At 41.7% G+C, this 16,578-nt stretch overlaps 1 protein-coding gene across 1 annotated transcript; it reads left to right on the forward strand.

Annotated features, from left to right (window-relative positions):
* The first annotated feature begins 8,905 nt into the window (after nucleotides 1-8,905).
* LOC149106034 (uncharacterized) lies at nucleotides 8,906-12,088 on the forward strand. Its single transcript, XM_089298323.1, has 2 exons — nucleotides 8,906-11,648; nucleotides 11,883-12,088. The coding sequence occupies exons 1-2, from the start codon at nucleotides 8,906-8,908 to the stop codon at nucleotides 12,086-12,088; spliced, it is 2,949 nt and encodes a 982-aa protein (XP_089154449.1).
* Nucleotides 12,089-16,578: the final 4,490 nt, after the last annotated feature.

Raw genomic sequence — 16,578 nt, forward strand, 5'->3', positions numbered from 1 at the left:
GGTTCGAATCTCGTGGAAGCCCTGATTTTTTCAGGCTTCTTTTTTCCAATTACTTAAATTGGAAAATTTACTGCGATGATCATTCTTCACATTCATTACAAACATTACAACATAGTGTCCTCATTACGATTCATCTAATGTTATGGAAGGTTAATTCCTTAAACCTACAAATCAGGCTTCATAGCAACTATATTGCACAATGTAATGGCCACGGCACGGTTTTGGATCAGAAGCCAAAACCCGATGAAGCATCATAGAAGTCCGCGCGTGAATGAGTCATGATCTCGCGAGTGAATGAATCTTGATCTCCTTACTCATGTTGATAATAATCTTTGGAAGTTAGAAAAAAATTCAACAAGAAGAAGCAAGGCACGCATTCTGCACTTCAATCAGCAGCATTAAATACTCTGATTGTCATGAGGCATTGAGTGTAGCGCACGGTCAATTTTCCAGGCGTTTAGCACGAATAATGACTCTTTAACATTAGAAGTCTGCCAAAGAACATGTTGAGGGTCGAGGGTCGAGGGTCGAGGGTAATATTTTTTTTCTGGGTTTGTTGTTTTACTCCTTGCTGAAGGCTTGATTTCCGCCGCTCAGTCTAGTCCGGTCTACATGTTCTTCCCCGATTTGGTTAAATTTAGTCTTCTCGATTCTGATATCTTTTTGGGTCCCATGTCGAGAGTTTAATAATATACCACAGACCTGATTATTTATCTACTAGTAGTAATCAGAGATTACGAGAGTGCGTTCGACGCTCTCACTTTAATATATATACCGTAAATAAATGATTTCACTAGCTGACTTTTAACCTTTGTCTATTGGTAAAATCAATTTTTTTTAGCAGCAACCGAGGTTTTGCAGTCAGATAGATGTATGCATAGTGTCAAAGTCCATGCTTGTGAAGAGGTCACGATTTGTTGATACGTTGTGTGACGCCGCCAGTTTCCGTAGACTCTCAACTTTCATAGAATATTTAAATTACCAGAGATTAAGCTAGCATTTGCAATCGCGTGGTCGTTTATCGTAAACAAACTCTGTGCGACTAATTCGAGTATTCCCCCTGATGAATAAAGTAGTCTTATGGATCTTGCCTTCAGAGCACTTTTCCACCGATTCCAAACAATAAAATTTCGACCGGATAAAGACTGAGCTATCTGTCGCGACTGGAACTAATTAACAAATGCAATCAAAATGTAGCTGTTCCCACGGTTATCATCGCAAAGCTAAGTTGTGTTAATAAACAAGGACAATTCCCTCAGATTTCGATAAATGCTACCGTCGAAGCGTTAAAAATTCGCCAAAATCTAACGCTGAGACCACATAATAGCGAAGTGTACGGCGACTGAATGGAAAGAAGTCAAAGAAAGACCCATCGGAAAGACGAGCTCACATGGCCTGCTCACATACTCACATGTTCGCCACATGTCTTATCACATGTCTTAGCATTAAACGGTACCAGTTTACTGGCCGTGACATGCCCCTGCAAAAATCAAGCGGGGTGGCCATTTTGGTGTCCTTACAGGAATGTGGTGTTTTCGACCTATAACCGTACACAGGGAAACCAACTCTGGAAAGCCACAGGTCAAAATTAGGTTTGCGTTCCACTTCGTCGAACGCAATAACCTTCTATAACATTCAAAGTCCGGTTTTCCTTGTGACTTCATCACGCTGGATGCTTTGGCCGATGTACTAATGCCATCAACTTTTGAATGGCTATCCGCGTATAAATAAATCTAAACATTAAGTTTTGCAGTTGTAATTTCTTCAACAACAAGATAACATATAGGGATAACAGAATGTGGTTCGCGTTAATATTTGTATTGATAGTGACAATGTTGTGTCATAGTGCCTCACTCGCTTCGAATTTCACATTTTTTGCTTCGCTCAACTTTTTCATTGTGGAAAATAAATAAAAACGCCTTCCCTGGCTTCGTTTGTGTCCCTCTTTTTCTATGTTTAGGTCGTGTTACTACAATGCGCAATTTCTTCGATTCTTACATGTATAAAACAGTGGGCAAAAAGCTGACACGGGTTGGTACTTTCAGTCAAATAACTACGAAAGCCGAGAAGGGACTTCCGACTTCCGACTTCCGACTTCTGAGTTCCGACTTCCAACTTCCGACTTCTGACTTCCGACTTCCGACTTCCGACTTCTGACTTCCGACTTCCGACTTCTGACTTCTGAGTTCCGACTTCCGACTTCCGACTTCCGACTTCCGACTTCCGACTTCCGACTTCTGAGTTCTGAGTTCCGACTTCCGACTTCTGACCTCTGAGTTCCGACTTCCAACTTCCGACTTCCGACTTCTGACTTCTGACTTCCGACTTCCGACTTCCGACTTCCGACTTCCGACTTCTGACTTCCGACTTCTGACTTCCGACTTCCGACTTCCGACTTCCGCCTTCCAGTTTTCGACATACAACTTATTTACGTGGAGATCGAGTCCATTGTAATCAAATCAGAATCGTATAGACTCTTGTTCTTAGGCATCGTAACTTGATTAAGAATGAGTTTGAATACAATGTTTATCACAATGTTTATCACCGCTGTTTGTGTTATATTCTTAGCCAAATCAGACGTCAGGTTTAGGGTCAGATTTCATTATTTGTATTATAATGTCTGTAAGTTAGTGTTAACTTAGTTCGTATTTGGGGTCAAATTATTGCCTTAAACCAAACAATTCCACCTGAAGTGAACACCAAATATCCGAAATTTATGCCCCTGAGCGAGATGATGAGCATCCCCGTCTCTTTCAAAAGGGAGGTCTTCTCCACCCCGAACACTATTTCTGAGGTAATGTAACGCAATACGCAGTTAAGAATTCATAATTCTGTTGTTTAAAAGAGCTCGGTCACGCGGGAGACTATTCACTAAGCAATCACTATTCACGAGAATAGACTATTCACAAGACTATTCACTTTGAAATCGTATCTGTCAAAATTCAATTGTTTTTCAATGCCACCCAATGAGAAACAGATCGCACAACGAGATATTTTGTTACTATTTACATCATAAGCCGACGGACCATTATTTTCTTAAAAGGGATAGGTGGGGTTTGGGAATGTTCTTGTGCAAGAATTTTTTGGACATAACAAAAATCAAAATAATGATAGTAGACGCACTTGCACGATTTTTTTTTTCAGTGTTTGCTGCGAAGGATTGTGTTTTTTTTTTTGGAAATTGCCCAGCTCCCCCTCCCCCCAAAAAATAATGATCCGTCCCTAAAGCCTGGTTCACACTTGTGAGATAAGCGTAACACAAGTGAAATAAGCATAAGTGCAAGCACAAGAAAAAAAGGAATATGTTTCTTTTTCTTGTCCTTATGCCCTCATTGGGTGGCATTGAAAAACAATTGAATTTTGACAGATACGATTTCAAAGTGAATAGTCTTGTGAATAGTCTATTCTCGTGAATAGTGATTGCTTAGTGAATAGTCTCCCGCGTGACCGAGCTCTTTTAAACAACAGAATTATGAATTCTTAACTGCGTATTGCGTTATATTACCTCAGAAATAGTGTTCGGGGTGGAGAAGACCTCCCTTTTGAAAGAGACGGGGATGCTCATCATCTCGCTCAGGGGCATAAATTTCGGATATTTGGTGTTCACTTCAGGTGGAATTGTTTGGTTTAAGGCAATAATTTGACCCCAAATACGAACTAAGTTAACACTAACTTACCGAGACATTATAATACAAATAATGAAATCTGACCCTAAACCTGACGTCTGATTTGGCTAAGAATATAACACAAACAGCGGTGATAAACATTGTGATAAACATTGTATTCAAACTCATTCTTAATCAAGCTACGATGCCTAAGAACAAGAGTCTATACGATTCTGATTTGATGACAATAGACTCGATCTCAAGGCAAATAAGTTGTACGTCAAAAATCAGTCCTTTAAATTTTGAAGTTGGAAGTCGGAAGTCGGAAGTCGGAAGTCGGAACTCAGAAGTCAGAAGTCGGAAGTCGGAACTCAGAAGTCGGAAGTCGGAAGTCGGAAGTCGGAAGTCGGAAGTCGGAAGTCGGAAGTTGGAAGTCGGAACTCAGAAGTCAGAAGTCGGAAGTCGGAAGTCGGAAGTCCCTTCTCGGCTTTCGTAAAATAACCATGTTGTTTCGTTTTTTTTGGTTTGTACATCAGGACCTCCAACCACTCCGTTATACTTTCTAGCTTTTTTGTTTGTAATCTTTCTAGCCCATGTTTTCAGTTTTTGATCGGTAAAAAGGCTCCTGGCCCGGGTCAGGCTCGAAGCAAACCACACGCTATTGCAGACTGACAGCCCGGGTTGTTGTAAAGTGTTTATTTTTAGCACTCTCTACGATGATTCAAGCCGGGGTAAAAAAGCAACCCGGGGTCGTGTAAAGAGGGCCTAACTGAACGCCAGGAAGAGGCTTAACTTATTCCTAGTTCCCGCGGTTTCGATTATTTTAATTTCAGGCGCAAATCACTTTTTTCTTTGTTTTGCGTTAAAAGCCTTCATGTAGTGTGTACTAACCTTACTTTATTTCCAAATTGAAATCAGTAACGTTCGACCGGAGAAGATATTAAATTCCGATAGGGTCTAAAAGTACTTACGAGTGACCACGAGTGACCACGAATGACCACGAGTGACCACGAGTGACCACGAGTGACCACGAGTGACCACGAGAGACCACGAATGACCACGAGTGACCACGAGTGAGATTACATCAAAAAATGTTATTATGACGTCATCAAGAAGTCATTGTGAGGTCACATCATTAAATAATGACCTTACCACCACACTGAGGCTATTTACTGGTGTAGTAATCAAAGATTAGAGTAGTGGCCGTGCTTCACAATTCGATTTTTTTTTTCGTTTTCAAACATATTGGCTGCTTTTTTATTTGTAAAAGTGAAGAAAAATTCGCCCGATTTTACTAGACCAAGTGACGCTCAAAACTGCGCGCGGACAGTTTGCATGCTTTGTTTGATCGAATAACAGATAAACCAAATCAAAGTGCACTGTGAGCAAACTCGTAAATTACACAAAAGAATTTAAAAAGTTTTTGGATTATGTTTAGTATTATCTGGTTTAGGGAATATTGTGGTTGATTTTCATATTTAGAGTACGAGCAGTAGTTCAGTGTTCGCTAATAAGGTACCAAGGAAACAAAGTAACATTTGGATAAGAAGGCATTACAATTGAAACGATCATGCTATTACATTTGACAAGGGTGGACGAGGTCATGTGCTTAAAACATTTATCATTTTTGTTTCTGGTTCACCAAGAAATAGTTTGCAGTAAATGTGGTTGAAAAGTGAACATTGGAAATATTGAAAAATCAAGGCAATACTGTCTTAATGAAAACATTAATCATTCTCCCTTTATCAAATGAGATAAACAGAAACGAGTTTTGAGTTTTGTTGCAAAATGGCATTTTCAGGTTCTGCTTATTAGGACATACATGTACAAGGACACGTTCACGACATTTTCGATGGAAGTCTCCGATGTAAAAATTCCGTGAAATGCAAAGTCTAGGCGATATTTTCATTTCAAGTTGCAACAACGCGACGAGGAAACATGGGTTATTTTCCTTGTCGAGGGAAATTAGAGAAAATTAACCAAAAAGAGAGGAACAGACTTCCAGCTCATGTAACCAATGTAGGTATGCCGATGGTGAAGTATCCACAGCGAGGAGTATCCAGTTCCATTGCAGCCTTAAGTTTAACTGACTTTAAAAACAATGAAAATGATTGGAAGAAAAACTAGCCTGTAAGAGCATCCGGTTTTTTTGGCTCTTGCTTTCTTTTTTGCATGAAACAAGAACAGAAAAAACAGGTGCCCTTGCACGCTAAAAAAAAAAAAAAGCGACTCGATTGAGCCACGTGTTTATGAGCTAGGCGCAATTCAACCGGAAGTCCGATATTTTCGGAATTCAAATCGGATCTCTCCAGTGTCGCTCTTTTCCCGTCCGCTGGTCAAGGGGAACGAAGACTCTTGGTACAAGGCTGCTAGAATTCCAGTGGAAACCACCAACCAGTCTGACCACAAGAACAAATTGTGATATCACCGGAGATTTCGATCTTATCTGATACTCAGTGCGTGTTTACCGACCAGTGCGCAATTTTAGCAATTTTGAACTTCAGGTTTGATTTGTAATACTTGATAAACAGTTACACTGAGGCCTTGGCCACACCACGCCAGAGAAATTTGAAAATGCAGCTTTATTTCTACGGTTAAGTCTTCCGTCCACACTAATTCGCTACGAAAACGGGCGCTCTTCAAACGAAAACACTGCCGGCTTTGTGTTTTAATGTGGACGGAAAACATTTTCAAAATGGAGCTTTTCCAAAACGATGACGTCACGATTTCCTCAAACACAAATCCAAAATGACCGGTGATTGTTGCGTTTTCAAATTTCTCCAACGAAGTGTGGATGGAAAACATTGCAGGTGTTTTCAGAGTGATTAACACCCTTTTCAAATTTCTCCGGCGTAGTGTGGACGGGGCATGAGCGTTTGCAGTTCCAGGGTAGCCATTCAAAGTTAATGCTTACATAGACCAAAACATCCCGCATGAACGCCTAATAATAATAATAATAATAATAATAATAATAAATATTTATACAGGATAGCCCTTCAGTGCAAGAGTACTGTTATCAAAGGATAAGGATAAAAACTAAAATAAGTTAAGAATGACTTCGTAAATTATTAACTACACTATACATAAAATAGATTTAAAGACTCCCTAAATAGTACCCTACTGCTAATTTGCTTGATTTTTAAAGGTAAAGAATTAAAAGCTGAAGCGCCTAAAAAGTAAAAACATTTTCGAGCAAAGTCAAGTTTCACTTTCGGCAGAGCAATGGTGGTCGCGCTGTTCCTCGTATTAAAATCGTGGGTTAAAAAATTAAAATAATTTTTAAAAGGACTACAAACATTGCCTTTTAGGCAATCAAAAACAAATAAGCAAGCCTTTTTCTTTAAAAAATTTTCAATTGTGGATAGGCGGAGTTCACAGTTTAGACATTCGGAGTTTTGCAGAATAATCCTGTGACTTCGTTGTTCCAAGTTTCTTAATTGGCACCTACGTGTCTCTGACCAACCAAAAGTAATTTGGCCGCAGTAAGTGAAGATGGGTATTATCATTGCTCTATAGATTCGCTCAGCACTTAAGGTGTCAGTGTTAGAACGGATTAGTCGTAATAAATTCACTCTTCCTGCAGCTTTCTTGTATGTTTTGTAAAAGTGCATATCAAGATTCAATGTAGGGTCCAGATGGACACCTAGATACTTGTAATTTGTAGTCATGTCGATACGAGATCCATTTACTGAGAGGTTTAGTTCTTTGCCATCGAAACCGCTTAATCTTTTTGCTGTTCCAAATAGCATTACTTCAGTTTTTCCTTTTTGGAGATTAATGATAAGTTCGTTATCTCGAAACCAGGAGTGCAAGGCTATTGATGTGTTCGCTGAGGTTATGTTGGATAGCATCCAAATCGTTCGAGGATGTGAAAATTACTGAGTCATCTGCGTAGGCGATAATCTTAGAATAACGGAGCGCTTTGTGGACGTCATTAAAATGAATTAAAAACAATAACTTCCTTGAGGAACACCTGTGAAAACAGGGTTAGGTTCTGACAATGCTCCCTTAAATTGAACGATCTGCTTTCGGAGGAATAAATAGTCCGTAAACCAGTTCAGTTCATTATCCTGTATGCCATAGCGAGACAGTTTTTCTAACAAAGCGGAATGGCTGATGGTATCAAACGCTTTAGACAAGTCAATGAAGATTGCTCCTGTGGCTTTACCTCCGTCCGCTTCTTTCCGGATAAGGTCTGTAAAGAAAGTTACCGCCTCCAGATAGGTTTACCACAAGTAGACTTTTACTTGTATAAAATGAAGTCTACTTGCTCCGCTTGCTCGGATTCAAATTTAAAATTTGTATAATTTTTGGCACGAAACATGGGTGTGACGTCATGATTCACAGCCTACCCCTAATTCCCTGGAGTTTTTTGAAATATTTCAGAGCGAGCGTAAGCAGAAAAATAAACCATATGCCTAGTAACCACAGCCATGTATAAGGTCAGATTTAAAGACATCGTTTATTTAAAGTTGAAAAAATGACGGGCCAAAATTTCAAAAAATTTCAACAAAAAGAACTCAACTTGAGGTGTATTATAATTGATGAGAAAACAAGAAATTATATTTTTTCTTTGCCGCGCGACAAAAGCCGCGAAAATTGAACACGCAAAAACGAGTTAATTGTTGACTTTGGAGGACAAAACGAAACCGAAAACAACAAAATTTCGATTCTTTTACTATAGCGGATAACATTTGAGAAAACACCGGAAAATAACAGTGAAAAGACATATCTAAAGTACAACTTAAAAACAAGAAATCAGATAATTTCTTCGCGTGCGACAAATAATGCAGCGCAGTGAAAGAAAGATGAAAGTTGTAAATAAAAAAGACGACAAAAACAAGCCAATTATTTTGAGATAAATCGTATTTGAATATGCAACCGTCATTGAATATGCAGAAATGCACGGTGAAAAAATACTGTTTACTTTAAAAACCTAAAATTCCCAAAGAAAGGTAACCAAATGAAAGAAACATGACAGGAAGTTCAATAACAATAAAGTTTCATTTGAGATGAGGCAAAAAAAAAAAAAAAATCTAAAAGCAAAAAATGTTCAAAATTTCGTAGACGTGCTTCGCTGCGTGACAGCATGTTCAAATTAATTCTTTACGCTAAAGCGAAAGCTTGAGTTTTTGTCGGCCGTGGCTTTAGTAGTCGTTCAAGAATTAGTATTAAACTTCGAAGTAATACTGTGCATTCTTCACCTTGGGCTGACACCTTGCCGTGGTGGTGAAGCTTGTGTGTCTTCATGACCCGGAGAGCTGTGCCGGCGGGGACTTTGTTCCCTGGCAGGTCTAACCATGCCGGATTGGTCGAAGGGTAGAGGCCAGACGAAGAACAGCCCCTGGTCCTCCAGGTTGGGGGTTGGGCGGCGGGCTGATAACCCGCTCCCAGTTGGCTTTATTCTGTCCAAAGAAGCTGCACAATGTCTGCTGGAATGGGAGCCAGTGTCTGAGAGGATAATCAGAGCCCGGTTCAACTCGAGGTGGCAGAAGGTTACCATCTTGCAATGCTATGCCCCAACAAATGAGGCAACGGAGGAGGTGAAGGATGATTTCTACGACCAGCTACAGATGGTTTTGGAGCAGGTGCCATGTAGAGATGTGAAGATCGTCATGGGAGATATGAATGCTAAGATGGGAATGGATAACACAGGCAGAGAGGAGGTGATGGGTAAACATGGAGCAAGAGCTGAGATGAATGAAAATGGTGAGAGATGGGCGGACTTCTGTCAGGCAAATGAACTGGTAATCGGTGGAACGCTGTTCCCCCATAAGGAGTGTCACAAGCGGACATGGAGGTCTCCTGATGGTGGTATTGTGAATCAGATCGACCACCTGGCATTTAGCAAGAGATGGAGGAGCTCACTGCAGGACGTTCGCGCGATGCGTGGAGCAGACGTTGGGTCAGACCACCACCTGTTGATGGCAAAAGTCAGGCTAAGGATTGCCAAAGTGAGAAAGGGGGATAGTGGCCGAGTGCGTTTTGAGGTCAGCAAGCTGAAAGATCTGGAGGTTAGGAACGCATTCAAGCTAGCACTGCATAACAGATTTGAGGGTCTGCAGCAGTTGATGGAGGAGGAGGAACTGTCAGTGGATGATGAATGGAGGCAGATTGAACAAGGTTATGTGGAGACCTGCGAGCAGGTGCTGGGTAGGGCAAAGGCAAACAGGAAGGAGTGGATCAGCAAGGAGACTTGGGAGTTAATCGAGCAGCGAAAGGTGGCAAAAAACACCATAAACATGGCCAGAACAAGAAACCAGAAGAGAGAGGCAAGTAAAAGATATCAAGAGTTAAATAGGGAGGTGAAGAGGAGGTGTAGGAGAGACAAGAGGGCGTATGTGGAAGCAGAAGCTGAGAGAGCTGAGGAGGCTGGAAAGAGAGGTGATGCAAGGACTTTGTACGAGATCACTAGAAAGCTAAGTGGGAGGATCCAGAATACTTGTAAGCCAGTGAGAAATGAGGCAGGCGTGTTGCTCAGGACAGCAGAGGAGGAGATGCACCGGTGGAGGGAGCACTTTCAAACAGTGCTTAACCATGAGGAGCCGATCAACCCGCCAGAGGTGGAGCCAAATGACGAGCTTAACATCAGGACAGGTCACGTTACACGTATTGAAATCAAGAATGCTATAAAGAAGTTAAAAAACGGGAAGGCTGCAGGATGTGACAATATTCCACCAGAGGCAATTAAGGCGGGAGGGGACACATCAGAGGAGGTTCTCCTGGGCCTCGGCAACAGGATATGGAATGAGGAGAAGATACCAGAGGAGTGGAGAAAAGGTCTGCTAATCAAGCTGCCCAAGAAAGGTGATTTGAGCTACTGTAAAAACTGGCGTGGCATTATGTTGCTGAACATGGCAAGTAAGGTGTTTTGCAGAGTGATCCTGGAGCGCATCAAGATTGCGTTGGACGAAAAGCTGAGAGAGGAACAGGCGGGCTTTCGAGCAGGTCGAAGCTGCACGGATCAAATAGCAACACTGCGGATTATTATAGAACAGAGTATCGAGTGGCAGTCCTCCTTGTACATCAACTTTATCGATTTTGAGAAGGCCTTCGATAGTATCAGTAGAGATGTTTTGTGGAAGTTGTTGCGGCACTACGGGTTGCCTGACAAGATAGTCACCATCATCAGAGTTCTCTATGAGGGTTTCTCCGCACAGGTGGTACACAATGGACAGAAGACTCAACCATTGGATATGAGGACCGGGGTAAGGCAAGGCTGCCTGCTATCTCCCTTGCTGTTTCTGGTCGCCCTGGATTGGGTGACGAGGACAGCCTTTGACAGGAAAAGAGGTATTCAGTGGACCTTTACGACATCATTAGAAGATCTTGACTTTGCCGATGATCTGGCCCTACTGTCGCACAGAATACAGGATATGAGGGATAAGACACGAGCCTTGGAGGTACAAAGTGCGAAGGTAGGCCTGAAGATCAATGCCACCAAGACAAAGCTGATGCGTATTGGTACCAAACGTGGTGATGTTGTGTCGGTAGCTGGGAAGCGGGTTGAGGAAGTGGATGAGTTCACATACCTTGGGAGCATTGTAAGCAAGAAGGGAGGCACTGACGAGGACATTCAGGCACGAATTGGAAAGGCAAGACAGGCATTTGCGATGCTGAGACCAATATGGCGATCCACGGCACTAACAACCAAGACCAAGCTGAGAGTCTTTGGGACAAATGTGAAGGCGGTGCTCTTGTATGGTTCTGAAACTTGGAGGCTGACCAAGGGATTGGAGCAGAAGTTGCAAGTGTTTATCAATAAGAGCCTGAGGAACATCTTGCGGATTTGGTGGCCTAGAAAAATCAGCAACAAGGACCTTTGGAGTCAAACAGGGCAACGACCGATAGAGGAAGAGATAAGACAGAGAGCTTGGGGCTGGATCGGCCACACACTGAGGAAACCAGATGGACACGTAGTCAAGAGGGCACTAGAGTGGAACCCACAGGGGAAGCGAAAGAGAGGGAGACCCCAAAACAGCTGGAGGCGCACGAGAATGGCAGAGTTGGCGGCGAAGCATGTTACATGGAATGAGGCAAAAGGCACTGCACAAAATAGGGTTAGGTGGCGCGCGCTAGTTGAGGACCTATGTTCCACTTAGGAACGAAGAGGATTAAGTAAGTAAGTAAATACTGTGCATTACCACTTTTGCTTTCTAAAGTCCAGGAAGCTGCTTTAAATCCGCGATATGTATTCAAAACCCACTTGAAAGTGCAACGACTTTATAAACACAAGGTTGTATTTACCTTCAAAAGCATCCTTAATTTCCGTTTCAGAACTTTCTGGCCCCAAAACTACAGCTTTGACTCCTTTCTCGTTCAGGCTGGACACCTGGTCTTCCATCAAGGAAATCAAAGGAAAAATAACAAGACAAACTGTCTCAACAACTTCTCTTTCACCATGTTCAAAAAAGTCCAACACAAACGGCCTGATGTGGAATGTTAAACTCTCTTCAGATCCAGTCGGTGATCGCGACGACTAATGTATCCTTCAACTACTACGTTGATTTACTCCGATTTACTTCTTCCAAACCAAGCTTCTCGAACAAAACATCTTGTTTCAGCTTACCTGTGTTGTGTGTAGCTTGCGAAGAGCCCCGGTGCAAAACGTGTCACGAAGACCTTCCCTCAAAGCAAACGTTGCGACTCCATTTGCCTACGAATGAACACATGTGACCTCTAAGTTTTAAAGAAGGCACTGTCGAGCGTCAGAAAAATCCACGAATGCCAAATATACTCACTGACAGTTGCTCGGTGAAGGACAAATTAATCTCCAGACAATCCTGGTACGGACTCGAGCCCGCCGAGTTATCAGCGGTTTAATTACTTGTTATAGGGCGCTTTCCATTCGACCAAAAATTCCGGTATGAGTTTCCGGAAATTTTCTAGGGCGAATGGAACAGACTTTTCCGGTGGCTGCACCAGAGTGGAAAGCGCCCTCATACTTTTGTTCGCTTTAAATTTTTCAAAGACTTCGAGGTTTAAATAGCAAATATAGAAGCATACAGAGCACTGATACGTCGAGATAGTGACTTTTCATAGCCCATGACGGCAGGGACCTTATACAAACCAAAGGGTTTAATGAGTCGTACAAGGGCTCTGCACGAGTTATAAGTTTTTGTACATTTCTTAGCTAACCTATCCAAAACAAACAAGTACATACGGGGGCTTTATTTTTGTTGGAATTAAACGCTTTCTTGACGAATTTAAGTTAGTATTTATCGACCGACAAGTGGCAAGTAAAATATTGATCCATTTTCGAATACACGTCGCCGTCATCTTTGTCTGGGATGATCGTGGTGATCGCGGCCAAAAGAACTAGCGCTGAACAGAAAATTGCGAATTTACATAATTTCCAAAAAAGAGGAAAAGCTCTTGAGGTATACCCAAATTTTCGAAAACTTTTTCGTGGAAATTTCCGTTCCATTTGATTTTCACCCCGGAATTTCCTGAATTTTCGGTTGAATGGTTCGCTTTTCGGAAATTCAACAATTTCCGGATTTTCTGGAACTTTTCCTAGGAAATTTCCGTACCATTTGACCCCGTTTCGAAAATTTCGGAATTTTTGGCCGAATGGTAAGTGCCCAGTGTTTGTTTTCTCCACCTTACGTAGTACAGCGGGTAGTGGACAAGATTGCGGGTCGAAGGGTTCTGCGATCGACTCCGGGTGGAAGGTAGTTTGTTACTTTTTCTTTCCTTTCTTTTTTCGTTGTTTTTAGCGATACAATAAATAAATGCTCTGTGTCTATATCATTTCGCTCGCTATATGCGCATTTACCATACCGTAACTGTACTTCAACGACTTCCGTTTCTGTAAAATCCATACGAAGTATGCATCCAGTGAGAACTTGTGCTGCTCATGGATTTTACGATCCTCGATGTTCTCATTTTCGGTGTCCGAGTCTTCTTTAACTTATATCTTTTAATTTAGACCTTTAAAACAGCTTATTTTAATTAAAGATGAACAGCAATTTGAAAGTAACCCGCGAGCGTACCTCATTTGCATAATGTTTACAGCCCATCGAGCGAGCGACACATTTTCCCACAACTCACGATAACTCGTGTTGCGCATGCGCAATTCACGAGTTAAAAAAAACGGCACTTTTATCGACTATAACAGATAAACCATTCTGGCCAGAAAGTACGGCCTTTTGGTGACCAACAAAACCAGGTGGAAAATCTCGTACAGACTGGACTAGGATTGCGTTACACCCGTTGAACGCAACTAATGTAACTAGAACGCGTCACACCTCTTAATTTTTAGCCACGACTCAGTATAAAGGAGGTGTGTCTCCTCTATGTCTGCCCTATGTCTCCTTTATGTCCTCCTCTATGTCGTTGTCCCCGGAGATGTTTAAAATCGTGGTATGTGGACTATAGATGTTAGATTGCATGTCATAGAATGAAAGGGAAACCCAAACTATGAAAATAAATTGAAAACAAGTTGAAAAATACACGTTGCGAGTTGTAGCAAGGCAAATGGCCATGATTTGTTGTCAGAACTAACTTGCCCCCGAATTGTGTAGCTTACCAAAAAGCCGTGGTTTGTGGTCAAAATGGTTTATTTGTTCCACGGTCAACATTCTTCAATTGTGAAAACAAGACGTAAATTCGCGCAATTTAACCCATTGACTCCTGGAGCTCGTTTTGGCAAAAACGCATTTTTTGGACATTTTGGAGATTTTCAGGCTGGCTATGGGCCAAATTAGCTCCAATCTACTCAAAAAGGTATCTGTAACATGACAGCATGCCTTTCTTTCCCCTACCATCGCGTTTTACGACATTTTCGCTCAGGCTGCGCAGAAATCAAAATTTTGAGATGACCTACGTCTTTAGGCTTTTCGATTTTTTTATTTAATTTTTTTTTCGTCTTTCCTTGTTCTCCTTTTCTTTTCTTTTTGCTGCAGTGATTGGCCTTCTACTGGGCTTGCTTCCAGTTTAAAACATTCTGAGAAAGCATCATCGAGACAGGCAATTTTTGCCATGGAATAGCCTGCGTAGCAAGCGTTTCTGTGGGGTTCGTGAGCAAAGAATTACAGCGCGAAAAATGGAGCGGGTAAAAGGGGGAGGGGGGGGGGGGGGGGAGAGGGAGGGGAAGGAAGGAAGGAAACGCTTGCAGACAAACCCCTGGATTTTGAAAACCGCCCACTTGGCCTTTCATGCCTGAGTGCGCACACTGAGATTTCGTGCTGTCATCGGCTGTCATAAATTAACCAATAAAATCTTCGGCCTTCCGTAGCGGAAGTGAACTTTGAACCAAAATAAACTTTAACTTGTCAAAATATGCACGGTGGGAACGGAGAAATCTCGATGACTTAAATTTGGTAATTTATAATCAAGCTATATTTCTACTTCATCCGTCTAAAAGGAAGGACTGTAAGGGTGAAGTTTTAGCACAAATCTGCCAGAAAGTTATAATGTGAGAAGCATTCAAGCCACGTTTGTAATCCTTGTGCTTGCAAGATTCGAAATCTTGGATCACTGCTACAGGTGATAACACTCGAACCGATTTGCGGATCTGGCGTTTCCAGTAAACGCTTTTTTGTGGGAGTTGACTTGCTAATTAAATCTTGTCTCGATTCCTGGACGAATGCTTCCAACCCCACGGAAACGCTTGCTACGCAGGCTATTTTTCACTCAACTTTTTGAGCTTTTTTATGGATATCTCAGGCTCCATTGGGCCGATCACTCTGATCTGGGTATCATTGGAGAGATCTTTTCCTCCTGCAGAAGTTGAGCATAGATGATGCCAATTTTGGTCAAGGGTGATGACATCCGAAGTGGAAGAAAGGCCAAGGTTCGTCACAGCCGGTTACGCCTGCCACAGGAGTCAGTTGGTTAAACAAATACAAACGCAAGGTAAAATTTTTTGGCGACGCGCTGTCTGGTGGGTCGGCTGGCCGAAACTTTATTTTCTCAACAAATATTTATCATGTTCTTGCGTTCTGAAATTGAACGTTCAGTTTCGGAAACAAATCTTAAAGAAATGCTTCTCCTGGAAGTTCATAGTTCCTTACAAAGTTTATAGTTTGACAAGTTTAATCCAACCTCACGAAAATCGAATTGTGAACGTACAGGCATTCAACTTTGATTACCACACAAGTAAATAGCCTGAGTTTGGTCACTGGTCAGGTCATTATTTGATGCAATGACCTCACAATGACTTCTTAATGACGTCATGATAACATCACTGACATTTTTTGACGTAATCTCAGCCGTGGTGACTTGTGGTCGTTCGTGGTGACTCGTGGTGACTCGTGGTCACCCGTGGTCACTCGTCATTCGTGGTCATTCGTGGTCACTCGTGGTCATTCGTAAGTACTTTTAGACCCTATCATGACTCCCTTGGGAAAAACAAAAGTGTCAAGTCACTCATAAGTACTTTTAGACCCTATCAGTAAATTTAATCAGAGCTGACGAATCGTCAGTCACCACTCGTTCCCGTGAAATGTTTGAACAAACAAAACAAGATATTGCTATTTTTAGTTACAAGTGGTAACTTCACACTTCTGTTTTTTACATGGGAGTAAATTCAATTAGAGCTGACAACTTTTCGCCCCCTGTTTCCAGGATATTAAACAAAAAAGAAGTTTTAACATCTTTGGTCAGTTTTTGTGTGTCTGCAGCAGCAGTTTAATATTTCTAATTCATGGGCATTTCATGACATTCGTTTCAGTCCGAGATCTTTTTTAAAAGTTAAAAAAGTATGACAACTCTTCAAATGGTCTTTGAAGACTGCGTGTCACCAAATCGGATTTAATCAGACTTAAAAGTGCCAGAGAGGTTATTTCTCTTTCTTGCCATTTTTGGTAAAGTAGTGTTGTTGCGTACTGTAAAAGGTAAACTTTTTACCCGTATAAAATAAGGAAAGTTCTCTTAACTTAAGTATTTCTATGCACAAATTCCTCTTTGGGGCTTTGAGTCATGCCTGTGCACGCGTCACCCCAATCACAGTGTGGATTGTATCAAATAA

This window comes from Orbicella faveolata, unplaced genomic scaffold (genome assembly GCF_042242905.1).
Source record: "Orbicella faveolata isolate gen_17 unplaced genomic scaffold, um_ofav_v1 contig_3, whole genome shotgun sequence".
Classification (NCBI taxonomy): Eukaryota; Metazoa; Cnidaria; class Anthozoa; order Scleractinia; family Merulinidae; genus Orbicella; species Orbicella faveolata.

Bases quoted from the DNA above. Each gene is read 5' to 3' on its own strand.
- LOC149106034 (XM_089298323.1), top strand. From the start codon at position 8,906: ATGCCGGATTGGTCGAAGGGTAGAGGCCAGACGAAGAACAGCCCCTGG. The intron at 11,649-11,882 runs GCACTGCACAAA...TTTCCGTTTCAG, and splicing joins TACATGGAATGAGGCAAAAG to AACTTTCTGGCCCCAAAACT.